Below are 14,610 nucleotides of genomic sequence, written 5' to 3' on the forward strand. Positions count from 1 at the left end.
CATGAAGAAACAATAGAGAAAAGAAGGTTGTCATTATTCAGGTCATTAGGCATATAGGCTTGAACTATTATCTCTCCAGCTAAAACCAACAGGCAAAGCATTAAAGAAATGCATCATTTATCATCTGTCTGCAATTACAAACCAGAAGCCAAATAATATTTTCTTTAGTATCCACATAGAATGATTACTTACTCTGCTCAGAATACACTGAGAGTTGTGTGAATTTAAAGGAAAAAAAATATAGAAAAAAATAAAGATGGATTTTCCCCTCAAAAAAAATAAAGGTCTGCCATGCTATGTTTCTGAAAGTAGTAGAATAGAATAGAATAGAATAGAATAGAATAGAATAGAATAGAATAGAATAGAATAGAATAGAATAGAATAGAATAGAATAGAATAGAATAGAATAGAATAGAATAGAATAGGAGTTGGAAGGGGCCTTGGAGGTCTTCTAGTCCAGGCCCCTGCTCAAGCAGGAGAACCTATACCATCTCAGACAAGTGACTGTCTAGCCTCTTTTTAAAAATCGCCAGTGATGGACTGCCCACAATTTCTGGAGGCAAGCTATTCCACTGGTTAATTGTCCTCACCATCCTTAATTCCAGGTTTTTCTCTCTTTGATCAGTTTCCAACCATTGTTTCTTGTCCTGCCCTTTGGTGCTTTGGAGAATAATATGACCCCCTCTTCTTTGTGACAGCCCCTTAAATACTGGAATACTGCTATTATCTCTCCCCTATTCTTTAGACTGGTATATAGTATACATATAGTATATATTTAGACAGTATATTTTCTACAAAAATAATAAAGGCAAAATAATTTGAGATATATAAATCAAAACTATACTCTTTTAAGCAGGTGATTATAAGTGTATTATTGGAAAAAGTGATTTTACATTTAGGATATTATTTACCTACAAAATAAACATAATTTTGTAATGTTGCCAAAAAAAGGCTAACCTGACATAGGGCACTGGATCATTCTGGACCATATTTAGCAGCCACTGCAGTTCTTCATAACTTCGGTCAACTATTAAGGATAAAAATAAGTCCTGTTAAACAAGACAGTCGATCTCACTCATCAGAAGAAATTAGAAAAGTTTTCTTGAGGGACAGGAAGAAAGAAGCTTACAAAACCATTTTTACAAAACTTTTGGGAGCAGGCACTGTGTTGGTGACAGACTGTGGAATGACAGAGCAGCTGCATTTTTTCAAACCTATTATAGTGGTGTTTACAAGTTTGAAAACCTTTTGAATGTTCAATATTTCTGCACAAATATGGCCTAAAATGTGGTTACCAAACCAACATATTTCTGACTCGTTTGTTTGATTGGGTTCTCTATCCAGTTTTGGGACATGTGGAGGACAGATCATATTCTAGATCATATTTATGCAGATATATTGAAAATTCAAGAGTTCACAAACTTTGAAGTCCCACTGCATGCCATTAATTATCAGGCTGGGAACAGCATTGTCAACCTGGGAGTATTGGCAGAAACATTCAAGTTACAGACAAGGCTACTGTTGTCACATCCATAACAGCAGTGACATTTATAAAATTGCAGGAAGAGATTATTTTCTCCATAGGCTGCCTGATATTTAATAACTTAGGGCAGGGGTAGGCAACCTTGGCTCTTTTAGGACTGGTGGACTTCAACTCCCAGAATTCCTGAGCCAGCTGGCTCAGGAATTCTGGGAGTTGAAGTCCACCAGTCCTAAAAGAGCCAAGGTTGCCTACCCCTGACTTAGGGAATAGGATAAAACAGACATCCTTCTCTGAACAAAATGGACTGTAGAGAATCCTAAAATTCCTGAAGGGTTGGTTGGTGAGCTTTCTCAATCCTGTAAAATATGACCCATTGTCAAAATGTGCTGGTGATGACCTATAAAGCCCTAAATGGCATGGGCCTGGATTATCTAAGGGAACACCTGCTGCCAGCGTCAATTTCCCATCGTCCTGTGCGCTCCCACAGGGAGGGCCTCCTCAGGGTACCGCCGGTCAAGGATTGCAGACGGGCGATCCACAGGGGGAGGGCGTTCTCTGTGGGCGTGCCTGCCCTATGGAATCAACTGCCAACGGAACTCCGGACTGCCCCCGACCTTCGTTCATTTCGCCGGGACCTAAAAACCTGGCTCTTTGAGCTATCTGGTCTGGACTGAGGGGTTTAATGTTTTTAAATTGTGATTTAATTTTTGCGGCTAGACTTAATTTTATTTTATTTTAATTTTATATTGGATTGTTTTTAAATTTTGCCCTGAGTCCTTTGGGAATAGGACGGTATATATAAACCAAATAAATAAATAAAATAAATAAATAAAAGAACATGAAAGAAACCTAACAGCTGCTTTTATTAAAACACACACAAAGCCATATTATCCTCCCCACCTTTTGTATAGTCAACAACCGCCTCCAAAGCTGCTATTCGAATATCTACAAAATGGCCATATTCTGCGTAAGATTTAAACACAGCAGGGTCACTGGGGACGTGCCCGTTCTTCTGCAGGATCCGAATTGCATTTAAACAGCTGTGAAGGAAAGATATGGGGGAAAAAGAAAACTTGCTGTCAAATCCAAATTTATAGCCACTGGAAATTAAAAAAAACACAAACAAAAACAAGTGTTTTGGCTTGACCAAAACAAACGGAAGAGTATCGTAACTTATGAATGATGGAAAATTCATTATGGGGTAGCCTTGCAATTTGCAACAGCAACTGCGAGTAGAATTTCTGCCGCTGAGCAATAGGGCAGTGTTATCACAACTGCACTGCTTAGTGGAGGCAATACCTGCAGCCCTGGCTGTGGTCATTAACCGAATCCCACAGTCGTTAGGTGAGGCAGCTTTCCTTCAACCAACATCAAGGGGGAAGCCGGCAGGAAGTTGTAAATGCCAGGCCAGGAGGGAAGTAAGTGGCTGCTGCCGAGTGGCAGAGGAAGCAAGGGGGTATTCAGAAGTGCAGGGGACACTGCACAAGAGAACAAGGCAGGGTGTGAGGAGGTGCATCAGAGACATAGCGCAATTCAGTGTGTGAGAGACATGGTGGTGGTGGGTCATGGGTATAAGGAGGCAAACAAGAGATGTGGAGTGTGCACAAGAAGTGTAGCATATGACAGGTATGCAAGAGGCGTGGCATGGGCTGAGCACATGGGGAGGTGCATGAGAGGTCACTGTGGTATGAGTGCAGAAAGGCTGGAGAAGAATGCATGGGTGGGGGAGACTTATCCCAGCAACTTCCGCCTTTCTTGCTGGCTTTCCCATTGACTTTCTGGGGAAGCCAGCAGGAAAAGGTGCAAATGGTGATGAGGTGGTGATCATGGAGGCTGAAACTGATTGTAAGTGTAAACTGCCAATCACCCAGATCCTAATCACATGACCATGGGGATGCCGGTATAGCCGGAATTTTGCAGACCAATTTTGCAGACATTCTTTCAGCACCATCATAACTTCAAAGGGTCGATGACTACCTATAATTAATTCTTCAAGTTGGGTCTAGTATAATCTTATGGAAGTGTGAAATTAATTTTTGATATTTTTTTTATTGTGTTATCCAATGTAGCATAGACTCATCTATAATACGAAAAACCTTGCAAAGAAAATGGAGATAACCATGTATCAGAATCTTTAGCTTCTGTGGGTTTTTATTTTTCTCTTTTCGTTTTGTGTCCCCATGGCATGAGATTCCCCTCCTGATCTAGGCTTGCCAAGAGAATGTTCTGTGTCACAAACGGCCTGGACAGAAACATATTTTAGAACTGTACAGACTGCTACTCAAAACACTCTTAACTGACTGTCATAAATTGTAATCTTTAGCTTCTATCACAGCTTATATAGAAAATAATGTTAAATAACTACTGTACAAATGTTTTTAATAATGCTTATTTGTTACTTTTTTCTCAAGACAGTTTTTTTCTGGAAAAAAAAATTCTAGTCACCTATTAAATTTCTGCTTGGCTCTTGTACATTTACTGATAAACATCAGAACATTGTTAAAAGCTCCTTGGTGCAAGATTTGAGTGACTGAATCGAGATTAATTGCCCAGCAGTACAAAGTTAAGGGGGGGGGGGGGGAGAGAAGAAATTCATCTAACTTTCTTTCAGATTTAGATTTCCAGAAAATCATAATATTTCTATATCGTACCTGACTGTAATTGTATGTCTGTAACTGGGTAGGAGTTTTTCCATGTTTAAGAAACGGGTAATCTCTTCAAGAATAAGGCGTATATCAGGATTTAAATTGTCCAGAGTCCGGGCTTCATTGTTCACACTAACAGCTGGAGTGACAGAGTTTGCTAGTGCATCAATCAGTTCTGCACGGTAATAGTTGTCTGAAAACTAAAATCAAAGACCGAAAGATATTAAGACGCAGTGCAGAGCATTACAAAGAAAAGCATTTGCCAGACACATTCCATTAAACTGGCTCCTCTAACCATGGAAACGAACCATCAGCACAGATAAACCCCAATGTCCAAATTGAATTTATGCACAAAGAAACTACTTGCTGGGCTGAACCCAAAGAACTTATTTATTTTTATACCCCATATTCCAGCGATCGGCTGACACTAAAAATGAGTGCAACAAGAAGTCACAACAATTTTATGCCAACAATAAAATGCAACAAAAGAGAGTTTTAAATTGTAACACTAGATCATTTGAACTCGCAGTTAGAAATATAAAACAACTCCAAAGCTTTCCAAATAGGAAAGGCACCACCTAAAACAGGTCTCCAACTTTTCTGGTCTCGTGGACCGGAGGGAAGGAAAGCAGCTTCAAAATTGGTATGTGTACATGCGTGTGCACGCACAGGGCCACACACACTGGTACGGCACAAGCAGCCCCATTTGCACGTGCAGCATGCGCTGGCACTGTGCACATGCGCAAATGGCCGTGCACCCCCACGGCAGCTAACGGCCCGTTCACGCATGTTCAACCAGGCTGCTCAAACCACCTGGGCTAGCAGCACATGCGCAAATGGTCTGCGGACACCACCACCCCGTGCTAATGTCCCCATTCATGCCCACGCACATGTGCAAATGGTTTCACGGGCGCTAGCATGAATGGGGGGGATGCATGCCCACACGTGTGTGCCCAGGCCAGCCATTTCTGTGGCCTACTGGCCAAGAGCCCATAGCCCGGTCCCAGGCCACAGACCACAGGTTGGGGATCCTGACCTATAAGATATAAAAAAGGAAGCCTTCCCCAAAAGAACATTCAACAGGTTTCACACATTGCTTATACAAGCATCTGCCTACCATCCTTTCAAACTTCTCCAGAGATCTTTTAACTTGGACAGTGCAGATCCTGTTTAAATTGTGAACCAATCTTAAAGTTCCCATCCCCTAAATAATTTGGCTAAAGATCTGGGCACCCCTCCTTATTTTCTTTGTGTTGCATTTGCAACTTATTGTTTCCCGCATTCATACCTTCGGCAATGCTCGGCAACATACTCAGATACCCAAGGACATTCCTAAGAACTCCTTGCATTCTTTAAACAATCACACATTTCTTTGTATTCAGTCTTGAATCCCCAATTTTAATTCTTGCAAGTTTTTAAATACCCTTGACTTTAGCCACCAAAATTAAGTTTTATTTCTTTAATCCGAATATCTTTCTCCCAGGATTCCGAAGGTTTGCAATCTAACTGTAATTTGGAATGCTTAGTAGTTGCATCTCTGTCTACAGCAGGAAGATACCACATAGGTAACTCACACAGTCCACTAGCTGGGCTAGTGGAATGCATAATGAAATCTGCAAAGAGCCACCTTTAAAGAACACTCAGCAAGAGAACTGTTAACCGGTATTAGGAAACCAAGAGCCCATTACCACCTGCGCTGTGGGTCTTGCACCGGATGTTAATTCAAAGGGTTAATGGCCTTACTTCCTGATTATTCATTGATACTTGGAAATTATAAGGCCATTTATGACCCATGAACTTTGACTAAACCTATTTCCCCTCCTGGAGGTACCTTCTTGAAGCACAACATTTCATGCCTCCTACGCCTGTGCAAAAGATTGCTTTGCTCTTGCATTCAACGTTATATGTCTACGAAATCTGTAGGTGCATATGCACATATTACACTGTACATTGCTGTCTCTTCCAACCGAATTCTGCCTCTCTTGTATTTTACCCTGAAAGGAGATGAGGAACATCCACAACCTATGTGAGATGAAAGGAATGAGGGCCCTCTTGAACGCAGCCCCCGTATTATGAAACAGCTCGCCCTTTGGGCTTTGTGGGACCACCAATCTGCTAAGCTTGGTCGTTAATGGGAGTTATGAACCACCTTTCTGTCATGATCTATTTTTATGACTTTGCGCTTTATTTACTGCATTTCTATTTTTGATGCCTGGGAATAGTTTTGATATACAGCGGATAACAGTTGTGTACTTTTTTCCATAAATGAATAGGTCATGGTCCCTTATATGTTCCATAAAAATAAGCATTCATCTGCCTTATACTTGTCCTGTAACATAAAATCAATCATGAGTCATGAGGGGGGAAAAAGTCTGTTAATTTAAACAACTTCCTACCTTGTTTTTTCTGTTGTCATTGTACTTGATCAGGTCTAAAATGAACATTAAAACCTCTTTAGGACACAGATTATGAACATCTCTCAGCAAGGCCATTGCAACTGGCATTGTCTGTGGAGGGGGGAAAAAAGCACACAACCCTAACAAATAATTGTTTCAGGTCATATTTTAGTTAAATCTTAAGATTTTACAACTTCATTCTGCCTTCCACATGGTATTCTCTATTCAATTTCACTCCCCAATAGTAAGATTAGTGTCATACAAAATTCCCTAATAAAGTTACTCCTGTGGCTCGTAGTCACAATTTTGAAGAAGCAGAGGTGTGGGACTACATTTAAAAATTGATTTGCGAGATCAGAACAGAACCCTACATGGGTACACTATTCAATAATAGCAGCCAGGCAGATGGATTGCTATCTCCTGAAAAATGAAATGTTTTTAGAGACGGAAGTTTTGTATACCTATTATGGTATTTGTTCATTTGTACAGTGGCTATCACCAAATGAAATGCATTAACTAAATTGTGCATGATACAAACATAGCAATATATTCCACCCCTACTTCCCAGTTGATTAACAGCAGGAAATGATAAACAGCACTAACCATGCAATTAAGCAGCTATGAGAATGCACCAAATTAGCCAAGCACAAAAAGGCTGGGTATAAACCACAGACAAGTTGTCGAGGCATATCTAATTGAATTTATTTCTGCTTACCTTTGGGCAGACAATTTAATAAATCAATAATTACCATTTTTCTGAAGGATATTTTGTTTTTCATTATGATGATAACAAATGTACCAAATAACAGCAACTACTTTTGTTTTTCCTCACAGCTGTGGTGGCACAGTGGTTAGAGTGCAGTACTGCAAGCTAACTCACTGCCCGCAGTCTGATCCTGACCGGCTGAAGGTTGACTCAGCCTTCCATCCTTCCGAGGTTGGTAAAATGAGGACTAGACTATTGGGGGGGAAATATGCCGACTTTGTAAATCACTTAGAGAGCCGTAAAAGTACTGTGAAGAGGTATATACTGTAAGTCTAGGTCTATTGCTGTTATTCAAATCCACTCCTGAACCAAACTCTACTGTGGAAAGCTGCTTTTGTTTAGAAAATCAAGTAAGTTGATAAATTACGGTACTTTTTTTTTTTACCTTTTGCAGAAAGTAGCTCTGAAAGTTCATAAAGTTATTGGTTTTCACAATATTTGGACAACTTTTACAACAGAACATTCGAGTGAAGAGAGACTTCATGGCTGGTGGTCCTGTCCATGTACTCACCATGAAATTTGCAATCTGTATAATTAGGAGAGAAAAAAAGAAGCCGCATTACTAACAACGTTGCAAAGCTTGGTCTATTTCTACCTCTGAGTGCCAACTTCTCTTTTCATCGTATTTTATTTCCAGCTTGTGGGAAAAAGAGGAAAAAAAAGAGGAGGTTTCTGTAAGTGAATATTCCTTATTGTTTCAAGAGTATAGCCTTTCAATTAGCATTTTTCGTATCTTCCTACTTTCACATCTGCTTGCTAAGTAATTCATATGTATCCGGCATGGAATCCTTGAACGTGAGGGGCAGGGAAGGGGGTGAGGTTGTGCCACAATCTAAAGCTTTGATGCATGCAAAAGTTCTTGCATTTATGTATGCAATCACTAAGAATGAAGCAGTCTCAAAGGTGCTTTTCCAAAAGGCAACTGGACTGTTGTTGTTGTTTTGCTTGAGCAAGAAGACGTTTCACTTCACATCCAAGAAGCTTCATTGGTTCTGGCAGGATGGTGGAGGCAATGGAGGGATTAGTTCTCACAGCACCTTTGAGAGAACTATGAGCTGGACGACTGAGAATCTCCACAGAGAAGAATGAAGCAGCTCAGAATTTATCCCACATGACATGGCGTGACCCAGAAAAAATGTCAAGCTACACATGGCAGGCGGCTTGTCATTTCAAATATTGTCACTGAGTAATCCTTGGGGGTTTGAGCATAATTTGTAAACCAAAGCTATAAATACGCTACCTAGACCTTGGGATTTCTCATCCGTCTGCGGGTAGTCCTCGACTTACAACCACTCATTTATTTAGTGACTGTTAGAATATGTTGTTGAAAAAATGGTTTGTTTAACAGAGTATTATTAATACACAGTGGAAGTTGTACTGGGACTTTTAGGCAAACAGTAATGCACTAACACGAGTTTTATAACTTATTTTTACTCAGACAACAAAAAGAAACACAGTAAGAAATAGTCCAAATATCAATCCAGTATCATGCACATAAAAGTCAGTCCATAAAAACATAGTATCAAAATACAAAAGCTGCTTACCAATATCAAAAACAATATACACTGTAGCAAGCAGTTGATTCTTGAGAGAATAAATATCAAGTTAGCAAACAAGAGAACAAGAGGTATCCAAACACTAACATCAAACACATATACAAGAGCAACTACATGTAACATCTAACTCTCTTTTATGTGGAATAATTACAGCCACGCCCTTAGGCCGTTTAACTCCTTAAAGGTGCTTTTACTCCATTATATAATATTGTCACCCAAATCAAGTTTAATCTCTAACAGTGACTGTTCAAAGTTACAATGGCACTGGACAAAGTGATTTATGACTGTTTTTCACACTTATGACCACTGCAGCATTCCCCCCCCCCAAGTCACATGATCAAAATCTGGCTCTTGGCAACTGGCGTGTATTTGACGTTTGCAGTTTCCCGGGATCAGGTGACCAACTTTTGTGATCTTCTGACCAGCCAAGTTAATGGGGAAGCCAGATTCTTTTTTTTAAAAAAAACCACGTTATTAAATTAACGTTTGCAGTGATTCGCTTAACAGCTACGGCAATGTGGGCTCAATTGTGGCCATAAGTCGAGGACATTATAACCTCAGTCAATATTTCAACTTCAGTCAAGGGGAGAGCTTTTACCTGTGGATCATGTGTCACTGATTATTTCCCACAATCAGTATCTGGATATAATTATTTTCCTTTCATCTGTGTTTCAGTAATGCCCTCCCCACTTTACAAAAGCCACATATTCAAACTTGAAAGAAGCATGAAAAGAAGCTAGTCATGGACAAGGCATCAACATTACTGACGTCCTCAACGTATCCTGCCAATAACCTCAATGAAAACTTCAACCATGCCTCTGCCACCCGCAGAGTACGAGATCACCCACGGAGAAAGACAATTCGGAATTCAGAATCCTTCCAGTTCCAGCTGGAAAACAGACGTAGCAGTAAAGCACAGTTAACAGCTGGTCTATTTGCCCCACATTCTGAACTGGGACAACTATTGTACTGGCTGGTAAACGACTGAGCCCTACTCTGTTTGTGAACACAGTTCTGAACGCAAAAGGACACACTTTTCTTTAAGCAAAATCTCACAAAATGATAGCAAAATAGTCCTCTTTTACCTAATGACTGGAAGGAGGTTGCAGCCAGACAGTTGTGTTAAAAGTACTTTCCTCCAGTTGGTCAGTCGGCAGGAAAGTATGACAGGAGGAATTTCGCTGTCGATTCCTATTGTACTCCAGTAGCACATCAGATAGTGGTGCTGTCCTTAGTGCTGTGGCGGTGAACCTATGGCACGGGTGCCACAGGTGGCACGCAGAGCCCTCTCTGTGGGCACGCGTGCTGTCGTCCCAGTCCTTCAGCTGGGTTTTATAAAACCTTTTCGCTTTAGGCCTCCGGTGCCTTGTGTGTAAAAAAAAAAAAAAATTCAATCAATCAATTTCAACTTCTTGCAGGGGGAAAAAAAGATCTCGCAAAGTTGGAATTCATTGATTGAACTTTTTAGTCCCACCCAGTCTGCCGTTACCACCGCAGCCACGCCCACCCAATGGGCCACGCTCACCCAATGGGCCACGCCCACCTGGCACCCGACGATACATAAGTGGGTTTTGAGTTGCAGTTTGGGCACTCGGTCTCTAAAAGGTTCGCCATCATTGCCTTAGTGTTTTAATGCCAGTCAAAAGGTGGGTGGATTCCCCTGGCTTTGCTTCCTTTCCAACCAAGGATGACTCACCATTGGCAAAATTTACTAACGATTTGTCTCCTTTATCTATATGATGGAGCTTTAGGCTAATGTTTCTAAGACAGGACTAATCCCATGTCTCTATATATGAAGGGCGAGTATGGGGCAGAGTGAAAGCAATTAGTGAGCACCATTTTGGCTGACAATACAAGGCTATGGCACAGGGGCTATGGGTGCTGTGGTTAGTAGCCCACGTAGCAGGCAAGAATGGTACCCAGAGATGCCTCCAGGGGAGGAGAGTCAAAAATGTGAAGAAGGCAGCCAGAAGATTGTGGCTGCCATCTTGATTTTTTTTTTGGACTCCTGTGCATGTCCATGATAGCACTGTTTCCCAAGGAGAAAAAAAAAGTAAAAAGTACCGGCACATGAAAACAAAATATCTTATAGTACGGGATGGTCCTTGACTTATGACCATAATTGAGCCCAACATTTCTGTTGCTAAGTGAAACAGCTGTTAAGTGAGTTTTGTCCCATTTTATGACCTTTCTTGCCACAGTTGTTAAGTGAATCACTGCAGTTGCTACAGTGGGGATGCTGCAATGCTCATAAGTGTGAAAATGGTTAAACACTCCTTTTTAAAGCGCCATTGTAATTTCACATGGTCACTAAATGAATGGTTGTTAAGTTGAGGACTTCTTGTAGAATCAACCTTAACGTAGCCAATAGTTCCAAAAAGGTTAATACCATAGGAACTTGTTATCAGAAGCTTCATATAAAGTGATAAGATGAGGTACAGAATATTATAGAAATGTGATAGTATCAAGATAAATACAAATACAGGAGACCATAGAATGTGCTTGGGCGCTTTATATTCACCTTTAATGTGGGCACTTTTTAAACTAAGTATTTTTTTTTTAAAAAAATAACTTTAAAAGTTAAGAATATCTGATATCTTGCAGAATGACGTAGGAGAATATATAAATTTTCTCTAATTATCTCGTAAGATTTGGTCATTTCTTTTTTTTTATTGACAGTAAACTGGTGCCATCTAGTGGTATTTGAATACAACAGTACCCAAGGACCTTACATGAAACCCTGATCTATGGTTTCAAAGTAATGAAACAGGAATAAAAAGTTTTTTCCTGACTTTCTACGGCTGCGTCACACCTCACCTTTAGCAGTGAGACTCCAGCTTAAACAACCTGCATTAATAACTGACAGAAACACGTGGCCACTTCTTACCTTTGCAAGACAGAAGCAAGCCATGATCCTCACTCGGTAGAAGCACTGCTCTTGTTCGAGAATATCAGTCAGTGCAAGCCGGGATGCTGGAGTGGGGAACTTCTGAAGAGCCAAAATGGATTCCTCTTGCGCCACCACATCTCTCTCGTAGCGCAGCTGGTATTGCCACATAAAGTCCGCCTGTTCAAATTCTACCTTCCTCAAAACAGACATATCTGGATCTATTCTTATCCATAGTAAAGGGGAATCAGCACTGGAAGAAGAGGATCAAAACTTAGGTCAGGGCATCAAACTAATTTACCCGTATATACTTGAGTATAAGCCGACTTGAGTATAAGCCGAGACCCCAATTTCACCCCCAAAAACTGGAAAAGTTATTGACTCGAGTATAAGCCGATCCGCCGTTCTGCAAGCCTCTGCCGCCAGCAGAGGCTCGATCCGCCATTTTGCAAGCCTGAATACACAGGAATACCCTGTGTGGCCGCGGCTCTCGGGGAAGCCCTGGCTGTCCGCTTCCTCGCTCCACACTGCCATTCGGGGCCCGCGCGTTCCCCGGGCAAATCGCGGCGCCCAGCAGGCGAGGAAACACGCCCGCTCCAGTCGCCCCCCCTTCCCTCAGGAGACGCGAAGCAAGTGACCGCCCGGAGCTTACCGAGGACTTGCGCGCGGCCGAGGCTTCGGTGCTTCCAGGATCGCGCGCACCTCTCCCAAGCCGCCGCCGTCCGGAGACCTGCCGAAGTTTGGGGAGGTTTGGGGAGGTGCGCGCGCACCTCCCCAAACCTCCCCAAACGTCGGCAGGTCTCCGGACCTCCGCGCCCTGCCTGCCTGCTTCTTTCCGCAGCGGAAAGAAGCAGGCAGGCAGGGCGCGGAGGAACGGAGACCTGCCGACGTTTGGGGAGGTTTGGGCGCCTCCCCAAACCTCCCCAAACGTCGGCAGGTCTCCGTTCCTCCTGCCGACGTTTGGGGAGGTTTGGGCGCCTCCCCAAACGTCGGCAGGTCTCCGTTCCTCCTGCCGACGTTTGGGGAGGTTTGGGCGCCTCCCCAAACCTCCCCAAACGTCGGCAGGAGGAACGGAGACCTGCCGTTTGGGGAGGTTTGGGGAGGCGCCCAAACCTCCCCAAACGTCGGCAGGTCTGCGCGGAGGAACAGAGACCTGCCGACGTTTGGGGAGGTTTGGGGAGGCGCCCAAACCTCCCCAAACGTCGGCAGGAGGAACGGAGACCTGCCGACGTTTTTGGAGGTTTGGGGAGGCGCCCAAACCTCCCCAAACGTCGGCAGGTCTGCGCGGAGGAACGGAGACCTGCCAACGTTTGGGGAGGCGCCCAAACCTCCCCAAACGTCGGCAGGAGGAACGGAGACCTGCCGACGTTTGGGGAGGTTTGGGGAGGCGCCCAAACCTCCCCAAACGTCGGCAGGTCTCCGTTCCTCCGCGCCCTGCCTGCCTGCTTCTTTCCGCTGCGGAAAGAAGCAGGCAGGCAAGGCGCGGAGGTCCGGAGACCTGCCGACGTTTGGGGAGGTTTGGGGAGGTGCGCGCGCACCTCCCCAAACCTCCCCAAACTTCGGCAGGTCTCCGGATGGCGGTGGCTTGGGAGAGGTGCGCGCGATCCCGGAAGCACCAAAGCCTCGGCCGCGCACAAGTCCTCGGTAAGTTTTTTTGTTGACTGGAGTATAAGCCGAAGTGGAATTTTTCAGCCCAAAAAGTGGGCTGAAAAATTCGGCTTATACTCAAGTATATACGGTAATAACATTATTTTTTTTTCTTTTTTCTCGATTGTGGCATCTCTGATGTTTTCAGTATGAAAATTGGTAGCCCATTCAGGATAGTGAGTTCTGTGCTTAATAAATCTTTATCTGGAACACAATTTTCAGTGCAATATTACTGAAAATATTATTTCTCTTCCTCTCTGCCAAACAATACTTTTAGGGTATGAATTTTATAAAATAGGAGAGTATAAATTTAATATATTTCACATGGCTGCTTCAACCTCATGATACTAACAGAGTTCCTAGATATTTTGAACACCTCAATTTCTATTTATGTAAACACAGCTACAAAACAATTCCTGGCCCTCCAAAGTATAAAGTATTCCAAAAGTCCCTGTACTTTGAACACTCCCTTCAATCCAACGGTGTCAGAATGCACAATCAGAGGAAGGAAAAGTCCCCGACCAAGTGATTAGTGCTTCCTCTTTTTGATATTTAAATCAATATTGCTGGTGATGACCTATAAAGCCCTAAATGGCATGGGTCCGGATTATCTCAGGGAGCACCTGCTGCCAGCGTCAACTCCCCATCGTCCTGTGCGCTCCCACAGGGAGGGCCTCCTCAGGGTCCCGCCGGTCAGGGAATGCTGGCGGGTGATCCCCAGGGGGAGGGTGTTCTCTGTGGGCGCGCCTGCCCTATGGAATCAATTGCCAGTGGAACTCCGGATTGCCCCCGACCTTCGTTCGTTTCGCCAGGACCTAAAAACCCGGCTTTTTGAGTTAGCTGGCCTGGACTGAGGGGTTTTAAGTTTTTTAAATTCTAATTTTAAATTTTGGGGCTATTGATTTAATTTTATTTTAATTTTTATATTGTATTGTTTTAATTTTGCCCTGTAAACCGCCCTGAGTCCTTCGGGAAAAGGGCGGTATATAAATTGAACTAAACAAATAAATAAATAAATATTCTATTATATATTTGAAAATCCTATACGGAGAAGATTTTCAAAAATGTTGTGCCTTTTATAAGTTTACTTACTCCATGGCCGAAAGATCCATGTCCACTTCCTCTCCATTCATCAAAGGAATTTTTTTCTTCTTATTGCTGCATAAAAACAAGCAAGAGATGCATAGTAAAATCACTTTTTGGTCTTTTTATTTTGTAAAAAAAAAAAAA

General features: G+C 42.6%; 1 protein-coding gene across 1 annotated transcript in view; it reads right to left on the minus strand.

Moving 5' to 3' along the window:
* Positions 1–14,610, minus strand: part of TAF2 (TATA-box binding protein associated factor 2) — a gene marked incomplete at its 5' end in the record, with an annotated part of 60,784 nt that overhangs the window by 23,627 nt on the left and 22,547 nt on the right. Inside the window, 7 exons of the mRNA XM_083360338.1 lie at positions 958–1,027; positions 2,384–2,523; positions 4,135–4,328; positions 6,525–6,635; positions 7,676–7,816; positions 11,734–11,986; positions 14,473–14,538. Coding sequence (XP_083216464.1) covers positions 958–1,027; positions 2,384–2,523; positions 4,135–4,328; positions 6,525–6,635; positions 7,676–7,816; positions 11,734–11,986; positions 14,473–14,538 — 975 coding nt within the window. The remainder of the gene's footprint in view (positions 1–957; positions 1,028–2,383; positions 2,524–4,134; positions 4,329–6,524; positions 6,636–7,675; positions 7,817–11,733; positions 11,987–14,472; positions 14,539–14,610) is intronic.

The sequence above is a fragment of the Vipera ursinii genome, assembly GCF_947247035.1.
Source record: "Vipera ursinii genome assembly, chromosome: 3".
In the NCBI taxonomy this organism is placed as follows: Eukaryota; Metazoa; Chordata; class Lepidosauria; order Squamata; family Viperidae; genus Vipera; species Vipera ursinii.